This window comes from Pleuronectes platessa, chromosome 16 (genome assembly GCF_947347685.1).
Source record: "Pleuronectes platessa chromosome 16, fPlePla1.1, whole genome shotgun sequence".
NCBI classification, from domain to species: domain Eukaryota; kingdom Metazoa; phylum Chordata; class Actinopteri; order Pleuronectiformes; family Pleuronectidae; genus Pleuronectes; species Pleuronectes platessa.
This window is the reverse complement of record NC_070641.1, coordinates 15,171,111-15,183,976: the sequence shown is the minus strand read 5'-3', so window position 1 is coordinate 15,183,976 and position 12,866 is coordinate 15,171,111. Positions and strand designations below refer to the sequence as shown.

Sequence of the window (12,866 nt, the reverse complement as noted above, 5' to 3'; positions counted from 1 at the left end):
ATGACAGGGAGTCAGGCTAAGACTCCCATTAGAGACTGAAATTGCATACAGGTCCAGAGGGATGATTATACACATATGATGACAGATTTGAGCTATGCATGTGAGAAGGAAGTGGAAACGGATTAGCAGTTACTTAAAATACTCTAACCTGTGATATTAGCACACTGTGATTTTTGATTTTGATTTGTAGTGTGCAAGGTGATTCTTACAGAGAACTAACAACTAGAACGGTCAAATGGCGCACTCCATATGACAATATATATTTGTATCCCATGCATTGAAATTTTATGAATATATTATTATAAAAGAGAGAATTAGGAAAAGGTATTTGAGAAATGTTAAATAAATATATATTGGTTTCAGAAGAATCAAAGTCTGCTTGAGGGTCTTGATCTGTTGAAAGTTATGTAATAGAAAAATCTATATCTTGAAGCAAGAGATGACAAGCTTGAAAATTAAAAATCTTTGGGTTTAGATTCAGAAAGTAAACCTTTGTGGTTGCTTCTGATCTCTGTTTGAGGCGAGTTGTATGAGGCTACATTAACTGCTATTAACATGACACACCCAAATCCGAAGCCAAGTTGTACTGTGGGCACTGTGTAACAAGGAAGCACAATGCATGTAAGGATTAAGAATAGAATATATGGTTTCTTTTCATCCACATTCTAGGTCACTTGCTTTGAAGTCCTCCCAACACTGTCTGATTCCTGGGTATAAGGTTTTGATCTGTGAGACACTAGAGGGACTGCATTTGTGTAGCACTTGTAGACACATGCAAATACTCAGAGCTTTAGAAGTCACCTTCACCCATCACACACACTCAAATCAAACCATCGACCTTGAGGTTGGCAGCCGACTCGCTCTACCTCCTGAGCTCCACAGCTGCTTCACAAACAATCAATAAATTCAAATCTTTTTTTCTTTCTGATGGATCATTTTATAGAGAGGTTGCCAAATTGGCCCAAACTGAGATTTTGAAATCCTTGGATCTGCTGTTTAGGGTGTGTAAATATGGCTGTGGCTCAGTGGGTTGAACAAAGTTGGGGGCTCAATATTTGGCTGTTCCTGAGAATAAATCGGAATATCCTGGAGCAGGAAACTGCTCAAATTGGTCAAATTAATCCTGATGGTTTGACAGTGTCTTTGTTCGATGTGTAAGTGCATAGTATGTATTGTGTTTATAGGTGATTGAGAGGTAAATTGATTTAGCTTGACTTTGTTGCTGCAGAACCGAGAAATGTATTGTGAAAATAAATGGATCTTAGATTTGGTTTTAAATTATCAGTTCACTTTGTAGATTTCCCTGTACTAGAGGATTAGTTATTAATAGAGGATTCTCTTATTTCATCTTCCTTCAAGTTATAGTTCATTTTGAATTTATTGAAAACTTAAATATTACACGATTTACTGTGCATTATTCAAAACTATTTTCCATTTTTAGGGGATTATAGGTTTCTTAGGATTTAACAGAAACGGTTATACGAAAGTTGTTGTTTTTTTTAAATGTTGTGCTGTCACTCTTTGTGCACTGAGCTTCATATCTATTATCAATCTGTTCGGTGGCTGTGGGAGCTGCTGACCTTACAGCCTGCTAAAGGGATTTTTACTATTAGTGTAAAATAGGAATTGTTTAACAACGAATAGTACTAGTAATAACATTAGTAATAAGCATCATCAGAACAGCAATCACAAGACCACACAGCAATATTTACCTTGTAGTTTATGTAATGTGACGTTTGTTTCAGGTCTGATACAAAGACATGCAATCAACAAAAAGAGAAAAAAAAACAGCAATGTATTTACAATTTACAAAGAATCACTTCTCTGTGAAAATAGCACTTATAAATATGATTTACATAACAAAATAAATATGTAAATTACCAATGTAGCTGGAGTTTTTTTTATCTGTTAAAAAATATGTTACAGAATAAAATTACAATTTGTAATACCCTTCCTTCTCTGGTGTGATGCGAAATAGAGGTCTTTTAAAAAAAACATCATATATAAAGACATCATTACATACAACACTGTCATTATATTAATAAGTGATCTCTATTATGAAATATAATAAGGGAGTTGCAATAGTGAACGCTTGAAAGAACCTATTCAAATACTCCAAAAAATATACAATACACGGTATTTGTCTCCCTTTAAATGTTCATTGCATTGATCTGAGGATAGCTGAGCTGCTGAGGTGACCTAAAATGAATGTGTCGCCTTCGATTGGGTCTGGACCATCGTATTGTGGTGATGCAGCCTGTGAGAAAGGTGTAGACTAGATGTAATGGCACTATGGTGTGTGTACGTACAGCTACTGACAGACCTGCAAAGTGTTTCTAGGTCCACTTTAGCACCGCAATGAGTTACACAATATGACTGGACACCGTGGCGTCTTTCACAGCTGTCGAAATTATGCCACTAGATTTAAACACTGTCAAGAGGGTTTTCAACAATATTGATAATTATTGCAATATAATTTTCATTAATAGGAATATAACAACGGTTCAATATATATGTATCGATATATTGCTTCTGGAGGCACATTGAGGAGGTTTAACGTTTATTTCAACTACCTCAGATTTGTAAATTTGTTACTGTTTAGCATGTTTCTCATTCTCTGCTCATAAAGAAGAGGTTAAAACAACAACCATCACTCATGAGCAATAATTAATCTTTAAATTTAAATGAAAATTGTAATGTGAGATCTACTGTTATAAGTATCAATAAAGACTGCAGCCCTAGACTGAAGCCTATCTATGTGGAGTGTGAGAAGTTGATCAAAGGCATTATTAGTGTTATTAGGGTTGTTTCTCTCTATCGTAGAGGTAAATATGAAATTTCCTTTCTGATCCAGTGCTTTTAAAAACGCATCATATGTCCCTGTTAATGAGACTTTAGTTGTTTTGTGTACAAGAACCCAACTATAAAACAGTTTGAACAAAATTATACCCTTATATAATCTATAGTTTTTAATTAACAGCATCCTTACATCATTGTGACATTTTCTTTCTTCAAAGGTCCAGTGTGTAAGATTTAGGTGAAAGGGATTTATTGGCAGAATATAAAATATTTAGTGATATTTTCACCCGTGTGTAATCACCTTAATTGTAAAAATCGTTGTTTTCTTTATCCTAGAATGAGCCATTTATTTTTAAATACCTTATATTTACATCGGGAGTGAGTCTTCTCTGTGGAGGCCCCCATGTTTTTTACTGTGACCCAGTCAGGAAAAACTAAACACCTTTTGAGCTTTTATGACAACCGAAGGCTACCGAGGGTTCTCTTACGGAGGCTGAGGTGAGGGATATTCAGCTGCAACATGCAACTTCACCACTAGATATCACTAAATCCTACACACTCAACCTTTAACAATGACTTAATATAGTCTATATGGAAGGATGGAAATAATATAAAAAAAAAAAACAGAACATCAATGAGCATCCTTAAAACTGGATTACATTTGTTATGATTTCTTTCCTTTTACAAAGCAAAAGATAATTTAAATGGAGAGTAGCAGAGAGTTTTGCCTTGTCATGGTGGCATGTTGGCCCTGTACCCAGTAGTTGATGGAAAAGGTTGTGTCTCAAAATGTAAGCCCCTTTTTATGACCATGAGGTTTGGACTAAAGTAAGCAGAAGGTCAGAGGGGAACAGACCATAGGTAGAATGGGTTGTGATGGTGGATGGGTACTTGGAGGTATTTGGCATGGGACACTGGCCAGAGAGAGCAGACAGCCCTGCTCGGACTTATAGCTTGAAGATACTGAATGTGTGTGAGTGTGTGTCTGTGTGTGTGTGTTTGTGTGTGTCCCTTTAGCTGCCGCTGCTGAGCATGCCCAATAGCTTGCTTGGGTCCATGCCCTGCTGCTGAGCCATCTTCTGCACATCGAAGCCCATGTGCATGAGGAACTGAATCACGTTCATCTCTTGTCCCGTGAACTGGTCTCGGATGGTCGGGCAGGTGGGGTTGCAGTGTGGCCACGGGCAGCTGTCGATCAAATGCACCGGGCAGCCTTTAGGCGGGGCTTTGTTGTTCCTGTTGTCGTTGAGGCTCCGGTCCCAACAGTGCAGCGCTCGAGGCAGGGAGGTGCCTTTAACCTGCACGTCAATCCAGTAGCTAGAACACAACACATGGGGGCAGTATTAGCTCACACGTAGACGATATGAGCGCACGGTTTCCAATTCCCCCTGACAGTTACAGACTTGAAAGTGAGGTGTGAAAACAAATCATACTCACTTTCTGGTGATAACTTCATGAGATAGGCATGCTGGAGCAAACATAGCCCTGAAAAAGAAAAAGAAAAAAGCATAAGTCAATCAGAACACATGCTATAGACCTAATTTGGATTCTACATTTAAAATGTAGAAACTTACGGGACATCTTTGAGAGTGTTTCTCAGCTCTATGCCCAAATTCTGGATGTAGCGCCACTGCCCTTCCTGCACAGGTTGTCCGGTTAGGTGGATGTTGTCCACTGTAAGCTGGGCCTCATCAAAGAGCCACTGGACCACAAACACAGGGCCTGAACAGGGCGAACAGAGGATTAATATAAGACTAGACTTGGACCTTGCTGTGGATACATACATAGGTAGTACAGAATAAGACTCACTTTTTATTGACGGGAATACTCTGTATCCAAAGAAACAGTTCCACTCTTCTCCTTGATGTGCCTGCTGGCACCTCTCTGGCACCACTCCTCCCCAGTACCTGATTGGGCAGGTCAAAACAATAGATGAGACATGATGTCTGTACAAGGCACCTGATGATCGCATCAACCCGAATACTAATACAACTATTTTGGCGACTAGTGCTACCATCTTACAAAATCTTGACTTCTAATATTTTATGATAACAGTAATTGTCTCCCTTACTTTATGCCTCTCTTGATGGTCTCAGTGGGTGAACAGTTGACAGCGTCCACACAGTCTGTGCAGTGGTACTGTTTGTTGTCCAGAAACCAGCCAGAATCAGCCAGACCTCGCACTTGTATCCCAGTGTGTCCAAGTCCCTCCAGTGTTTCCGCCACACGGTCTACGTTCAGCAGGACCCCAGTGCCACCCGCACTGCAGATCGAAACACAACTTAATCACACTGGTACCTACACGGGAATGTGAATGAGATGTGGAAGGGTGCTCTGACGTGTACACACCTGCTTCCTGCTAAGAGGAGGACCTTTGCGTTGTCCAGACCTTTGTTCAGCAGATCCTTCACCACCTCCTGGATAATCAGTGAGCCCATGAAGGCATAGCCACCTTTAGATAAGACAAAGAAAGTAACACTGTAAATCAGCTCTAATTATATGTTCAATATGTTATGATTTTTTTATGACTTTTGTCATTTCTTACTTTGCTCCGTTTTGGCCGTAGCGCCACTCCACGCGTCGCTGGAGCAGTACGGGAGGAACCTGCAAAACCAACGTAAGGTTAAAGTTGCCACCTATGATTACAAAGCTGAGTGTCACTAAGCACAAAAACAAGAGTCTACTTACACCATGTTGGCATTCCACCAGTGAGGGTTTTCCTCCGGCAGTGGAGACAGGATCCCTGTGCCTGCAGAGACAGATCAACATGTGTCATTAACCATCCTGGCACTCCCAGGCAACATCCTCTTCTTCCTCATCATCATTACCACATTGATTACAGTTATTACGTTGCAATGAGAGAGGGAGGCATCTCGGTTCCGACAGCAGTGGGCGCCAGGTGGCAGGGTGTTCGTCTCAAAAACACTGAAGATGAGCACTGATCCTTTTAATTTCTGAGACACAGTGGGATCTAAGCACTTTTTTTCCACTGTGTTAGGGGGGTCAGGCCAGAGTCGTACACAGCAGTGTGAATAGTGCAACATTTATGACTTGCTGAAGCTGACCTGTTTTAGTCTGGGCCCACTTGGATGAGCTCATCAATCTCCTCATGGTTTCATATCGGCTGTCGCAGTTCTCCTTGTTGAAGCAGTACCAGCCACCTGGATGCAGAAACACAGCATATTTAATTTCTCACACAAATCAACTACAGTTATTATTGAATATGAATTGGAGGATGAAATGAAACTGGTAAGATGCATCGTTAATACTGACCCTCTAAGAATATCAGCCACCGCCTGCTGCCTCGCGATTCTTTCAGATAGTACCTATAAGACACAAAAAAAACTTAAAATCCACACATTATAGCAGGCGTATAAGTTACGCAAATATTGAAAATATGTGAATAAGATTATAAAGTCCTCAAAGTGTATTTTATACTGCCAATGTAGCAATTAAAACATGATAAACATCAAACAGAAACAGACACATTCCACAAGTTCAACATGATGCCCTGGAGAGAGAAAGATGAAACGCTGAAAAGTATTACCCTCAGTGTTTCCACCAACAACCATGGTATCCAGGCATGAAACAAAAACAAACATGACCTCATCGTTTATATCTAAACAAGGATGTCCTGTTTTGGATCGTTATCTTAAGAAAGGTGACCGAAAACAGCCGAAATGTAATGCTGCCAACAGAGAAATCAGGGAGAGGAACAATGAGTGTCGTGTGTATGTTCTGCACTTAGGGAACTGATCTAGTGATTAAGCAGAAGATAAACAGCCTTCATTCCCCCATCCCTTTTATGCCTGTAGATGGTACTCCTTATGTTTAATGTAGCAAGAATTGGTAATGTACCATCATAATCTCCTCACTGTGAGCTCATCATTCCTCAGCTGTTGTCATCACACGCAGTATAGATATAATCAAGGCTCCTGTCCACAGTTATGATAGGATAAGGGATGTAACTTAATTTGGCGTGTGGCTGTGTCAACACAAACGTACGATGTCTCTGCTGTGTTTAGGACTCTTTACATGCTCATGATAATGTCCTTAAATGCACCATGGGTAAGATAAGTGTGAAGGAAACATTTTGTTATGTGCTGTATGTTGTCAGCCCAGAAGACGCCTTGATTCTCCTGATCATCATCTATTTTTCGACATAATGATGGATATGAGAGCATTTCTGTTCTGCAGAGTAGGTCTAGCCACAGAGACGAGTTTTTCCAAATGTAGTTCTGTGAGGCTGAGGGGTGTTTAATTCTACAAATATTCTCCCAACTTTGCCAGTGAATAAACTCTTATAAAGAGCAAAAGAAAACAGACTTGGCTGAAGCTCTGAGCTGTTTTCTCAGACACCGAAGCCCATTTTGGCTAAAGCTGTCTTGTGCTATTATTTTGAGCCACAGTCAGTGATGTAGGCTGAGGACTGTGCACTCTACTTACTACTTCCAAACAACAAAGTGAAGGCGGGTTTGGCAAGCGAGACAAGCAAAGAAGCGAAGGCGCTGCTGCATCAACCCACTCGCTCTAACAAGTGCAACTCCAAAAGATGAATCACACAGTTCCACCATCGCGTCCAGTGAATGTTTTATTAATTTTTTAAAAACCTTTTATCCTCACTTGTCTGTTAACCGTTACAATACCTCTCTGGAAAATACTGCTAGCAGCTGATGGATTAGTATTTCAGCTACCGCACGTGTAGTGAATGAAACGGCCATCTGCCAGTAACTGTCCCCTGCGCTCGTCCTCATGCTGCGTCTCTAAAGAGCGCAAAGAGCTTTACTACGCTGGGGGGACAGCTCTCTGTACCATACACTCTTGGGTTTAACAAGAATTAAGACAGGATAGTACTGTATACCTCAAAACATATCTCAGTCAAGTCACCACTAAACTTGTCCCAGATAAGCTCCTTTGCATGATGGCTTCAAAGCCTCATGTGGCCACGCAATTTAAATGCTGTTCTTTCATTGTGGCACAAACCTTTATTATAATAATGTACCATACGTATGTTGAATAAGTTGTGTGCACTATCCTTAGGACATGGCTCATATAGCACATGATGTAAAGATGTGTATGAATATGAAAAATGACATGTTTTAAACCGCCCATATTATCTGAGTCATCCCCACCTGCCATAGCTCAGTCAACAGTATTATTTATATAAGAATCGGTTTAACCCACTGTTTCACTCTCTGCTTTACCAAATGGCACAACCCTAACCCATTGACTATAGGACGGAGAGGTGTTTATGTGTTATACAATAGAAGAGACAGAGGATCTGTCTGATGTTAATGTGCTTTTAGTGTTGTGGCTTATCCCCCTTTAGAAGAGAAACCATGTAGGCTTTTCTTACAGCCAAATGGATTTTTGCTTAACGACAGAGTCAGGAGTGGATGTCAAAGTATCGATCCATTGTTCACCCCATTAAGCAAACAGAGAAAACCTACTGTTACAACTACCGTACAATCACAATAAGTCAACAGTTTGCGCACTGGATGCAACATAATGAGAGACACGGAGACGGAGGCAGATGAGAGAGAAAGAGGATAGGGGCGGGGGTCTGAAAACTTAAATCTAAACTTTCTGCGGAGCAAATCCTGCATACTAATTTGAAGGAAAGGAAATGAAGCATGGGCCATGTGGCTATCGGCAAATTTCACGCTTCGCTGACACAAAGCAGCTGTCTGTCTTATCCCGACTAGACCTTTGTACTGTCCCGGAAAATTATTTTTTCAAAATGTTCCTATTTCATATCATTTTAAAACCAGTTTGGGAAACTAGGAGTAATATATTCTGCGCGCAGTCCACTAACATGTATATGGAGACGAGCACCGGTGCCCTGAGGCCAGATACATGTGGGTTTACTTCGCGTAGCAGGATGTCCTGCTGGATGAGGTGCGCCCTGCTGAAGTACCCTTTACGCCAAATAACAATTCCTACTCTAGCTCCAGGGCGCACTTCTGCAGCTGCCCTTGCTTTGACCTGTCGGTGATCCAGTCTCATGGAAATCACGGATCTGTTACACTGTAATGGGTCTCTCAGTTGGTACATACCCCGCAGGACTTCCGTCGTTGCAGGTGACTGATGTATTCTCCAAAAAGTTCAGCTTCATGTCGTTTTCGAGCTTCTGCGCCGAGCACGGGTACAGGGACTGCGCGAGGTTCTTGACTTGTGTCATGAAGTTATCCATGTTCTCCTCCACGGCGGTGAAATCCAGAGGGAAGCTCTCCGTGGTGTCGCCCCGGTCGGCCCGGTAAGTTGGAGGAGGTGGTGCGCGTCGCGGTTGTGGGTTGCGGCCACCCCGGAACCTCCGTGCGCAAAGCGCTCCGGACTGCATCAACACCAGCACCAGCAGTGATGAAACCATTCTGAGCGCTGTCATCATATCCACTGGGTTAGATGCCCTTCCTTCAAAATGCAGCGTCTCGTCACGGAGGAACAAGAGTTTTCACAAATGGAGCGGAGAAAATAAACGACTATTACGCACAAAAAAATACGCCACAATCTCGCCGGTGGTTCCGAGAAACGCATACGTTTTAATGTCACTTAAAAGAACAAGTCTTCAGACCAGTCACAGTCATCCATCAAATTCGCTCAGTACTTGAAACTTTCACGAAGTGCGTCTATAACTCTTTGCCCATATATCAAGGATAACTGCTGGACAAGCGTGCAAGCTTGAACGACAACACTCGTGCCATGCTCTTGTATTTTATTCAAACTTTCCCCCCTTGTGTGTCAGTCCAGCCAATAGCAGGAGCGGGGCAGGACTCGAGCCATGATCAAGCGTGGCAGACTACCCCCCTTTTTAATTTATAGAGGGGGGGGGGGGAAATGCCCATGCGTTGGTTCCTTTGATCCGCGATGTTTCATTTGATGTGGTGGCTTTTATTGGCCTTAAAATGCACATTTCCCATTCCACCACAAATTTATGAAGTGAAAATACCCATCTTCTTACACACTTGCCTGAGAGTCAAGTGGGAACAAAAAACGAAAACAAATCATGACCAAATTCCTGTGGATAGTGTTTGACCAGGGAAAAATAAAACAAATAGAGTTAATATTTCAGTTGTTATTTCTTAAGATAAGCAAAAGTCTACTATTATTAAGAGAGTATCATCATCTTTTTAAGAATCGTTTAAATACTTGACTTCCTCGCGTTCTCTTAAGGTTTAGAAAAAGGGACTTGGACACTTTTCTTTTCTTCTTTCTTTCTTTTTTTTTGTTGTAAATCCAGACAGGCCTTCTCGAAGATCAAAGCGACCATCAGTCTTTCTCCCCCTGAGTCTCGCCTCCTCCCTCCCTCTTCAGTCTCTTCCAAACTTTCCTGGTCTACTGTATATTTTAAGTCAAGCAGAGCATCCCGATGTGAAGCCAGCTTTTTAACACAGGAATGCCTCGTTATGGCCGAGGTAGGGTTCCCTTGCAAAACCTCTCATTTAAGTTACATGCAGCCCACACAACAGAAGTGATTACTCATCAAGGTATACTCTCCATGGTGATGTTTTTAGTGAGAGTTGTCTCAGACCGGGACACGAAAGGGAGACTGATTCTGTTAATCAGTTTAGATTTTAAAGGAATGGACATTGCCAGGATTCCTAAAGTTAAATTCACATCCAATAGTGGTAATACATACTTTTATGTCAATTGCTGTTCTTTTTGCATTTATATGGTAAGTCACTGTTATGTCAGTTTAAGAAGATTTAAGTCATGTTTTTGCTATTTATTTATATATATATATATATATATGATCATTCTATTTTGATAATTTTATAGCTGATATTTCACGCTTTTTCATATACTTTATCATCTCAATTTGCGTGTGTGACCTAATTATTGAGGCCAGCTCTACACAAAATTGCATTTATCTGTATGGTGACAATAATGTCTTGAATGTCTTCAGTGCAGATGTGAACCGTAGCTTATTGATTAATTATGTAGTTATGTGGCAGCGAGATTCCAGAGGACTGCCAACATGCCTGGTGTTATGGCACTTAACCGAGCCACGTGCCCTCAGACATTGGTGTAGTTTTTGAAGGATCACGTTGAGTGACGACAGCTGGGACCAGCTGTAGAAGTCTAAATTTAGTTTGACACATTTCTTAGACAAATGGGGAGTGTGACTTTTTGGGACTTGAAGTATAAAACTATTGATAGAAACTCAGTAAAAATGTATAATTTAATGTAGCCTCTGTGGTTAATAAATGTAATGTAATGACGATGTTGAACTGTAAGATGCATATGAAGTCACCAGCAGGTCTGATGGTATTCATTGGGAACTTCAAACAGATGCTTGTATAGATTAAAACATGTGGTATGGCCCAGGAGGAGAGGCTCTGTCACAGATTGAGTCTAGTCACTTTGACCCATACCTCCCTGTTTCATCACACGTCATCCCAAAAAATGTAACCCTTAAATCACTGACAGATGGACACTAGACTCTGACACACTAACAACATGAAGAGATGACCCAGTGGTGTGTCAAAATATCCTCTGACCTGAGTGAGTGAGAGGTGCGAGCTAAAGATGATCGCGATTCGAGGGATCTAAATGTGATTGTTCAGAGAGAGCGCACGAGGGATTCTGTGTTGAAATGATCTAACCATGTGAGACTGGAGACAAAGATAGAAGCACTGGTTTACTTCGCTACTGTTGGCGCACAGTGGTTCGTTCTCTCCTGTGCACCTTGTTTGAACTCAGAGTGCTAAGCCTTTCTGGCTTTCACTGGTAATTCTCCCTCTTTTTTTCTTTGCCTCCCATCAACTGTGTGTAGCGTAGTCGCAAATTTAACCATGCACGTCCTAATGGATTAATCCTAGAATTAGGTCATTTGAAAATGACCCAGCTGTTCTGATGGCCGTCCCTCAGAAGTGCCCCTATAGCCCCCACCCCGACTCCAGGCCTCCTGTGAAAGTCAAAGCCTGTCTTTCATCTCCGATCAGTTGCATGTGCCCTCACAGATCCACAGGTTTTACTGCTTAAGTCTGGGCTGGCAGCATCGATCATGTGACCGTTGCCTGCCTTGCGTTTGGACACATCATAGCTCTGCGAGCGCTCACTGACTTCGCCGGCCTGCCAGTTCTGCTCACACATCCCCATTGTCCGTCTCTCCATGCCTGTTAGTTTTGATTTGCACATGCCGTTGTCGAGGATCCATCCGTGATCATCAAATCCTGCTAGTTGGAACTGTTAGGTCAGGTTACATCAAAGAGATCAGGAGGGATCAGCCTCTTGAAAGGGACAGGCTCTGGCTCACATCATCAGAAACAGGTGGAGGTCCTCACTGGAAGAACAAAGGAGAGATCACCATCTATAAAACTTTTATATTTTATTGAAGAGTTTCCTTAAATTCCTTTGAATTGTCACCCTCTCCTAAACAGTAGACTCCCCAGCACCAGGATAAAACATATATCTGGTCAGGGATTGTGGGACCACACTATAAATCCCATAAAGGTTGCAACACCCAAGCATGACACTTAGTGGTATTAAGCCACAAAGTGTTTAAGTGTGAAAATCTGCTAAAAGCCAGGACCAAAAAGGCAACTGGAGATGAAGCAAAACTCAGCCCATTGCTTCAGAGCTTTGGTGTATATTACAGTAATTACTCATAATTTCTCCTCTGGACAACAATTCTCTGCTGATTTTTCAAAAGAGTTTGATATTTAGTTTATTGCTTGTCATAAGGGAGTCAAACTGCTGCATTAAAAAAAGAATGAATCTATCATTGGAGATGTTTGAGGCTACCTCCACCGTGAAAACATTTCCAGCCTCAGCTCCTGTTCTGTGTCAACTTGAGGCAAACCTCCGGAAACAGGTCCCCTTAATTTCATGTCGGAGCTATTGTTTAAAACCCTAAACAAACATGTACAGAGGTTCTGGGTGTTAACACACTGTGGAGTTGCTTTCATGTGCCCTCACCACATGTCCCTGATATTACCCAGAGAATCAGTAAACAACCTTGATCCTTACTTAAGTCAAGAGGTGCCATCTTAAATGTGGACGTAAACGGGTAGAAAGAGAGAGTGCAGGAGACATCTGTCGAGCAGGCTCTCATTTCGTAAGAGCGG

At 41.5% G+C, this 12,866-nt stretch overlaps 1 protein-coding gene across 1 annotated transcript; it reads right to left on the bottom strand.

Moving 5' to 3' along the window:
• Positions 1–1,724: 1,724 nt before the first annotated feature.
• On the bottom strand, positions 1,725–9,471 carry notum1a (notum, palmitoleoyl-protein carboxylesterase a). Its single transcript, XM_053443491.1, has 11 exons — positions 8,856–9,471; positions 6,073–6,125; positions 5,865–5,960; positions 5,488–5,548; positions 5,345–5,403; positions 5,149–5,251; positions 4,871–5,062; positions 4,609–4,706; positions 4,374–4,521; positions 4,237–4,284; positions 1,725–4,116 (listed from the first exon to the last, which is right to left on the bottom strand). Exons 1-11 carry the CDS (start codon positions 9,185–9,187, stop codon positions 3,813–3,815), a joined length of 1,494 nt encoding a protein of 497 aa, XP_053299466.1. The 5' UTR covers positions 9,188–9,471; the 3' UTR covers positions 1,725–3,812.
• Between the last annotated feature and the right edge of the window lie 3,395 nt (positions 9,472–12,866).

What these genes read in the sequence shown, in the direction of transcription:
- notum1a (XM_053443491.1), bottom strand. Translation starts at nt 9,187, where the DNA reads ATGATGACAGCGCTCAGAATGGTTTCATCACTGCTGGTGCTGGTGTTG. An exon ending in AACGACGGAAGTCCTGCGGG is followed by an intron (nt 6,126 to 8,855) that starts GTATGTACCAAC and finishes TGTGTCTTATAG; the next exon opens with GTACTATCTGAAAGAATCGC. An exon ending in GTGGGCCCAGACTAAAACAG is followed by an intron (nt 5,549 to 5,864) that starts GTCAGCTTCAGC and finishes CTGTCTCTGCAG; the next exon opens with GCACAGGGATCCTGTCTCCA.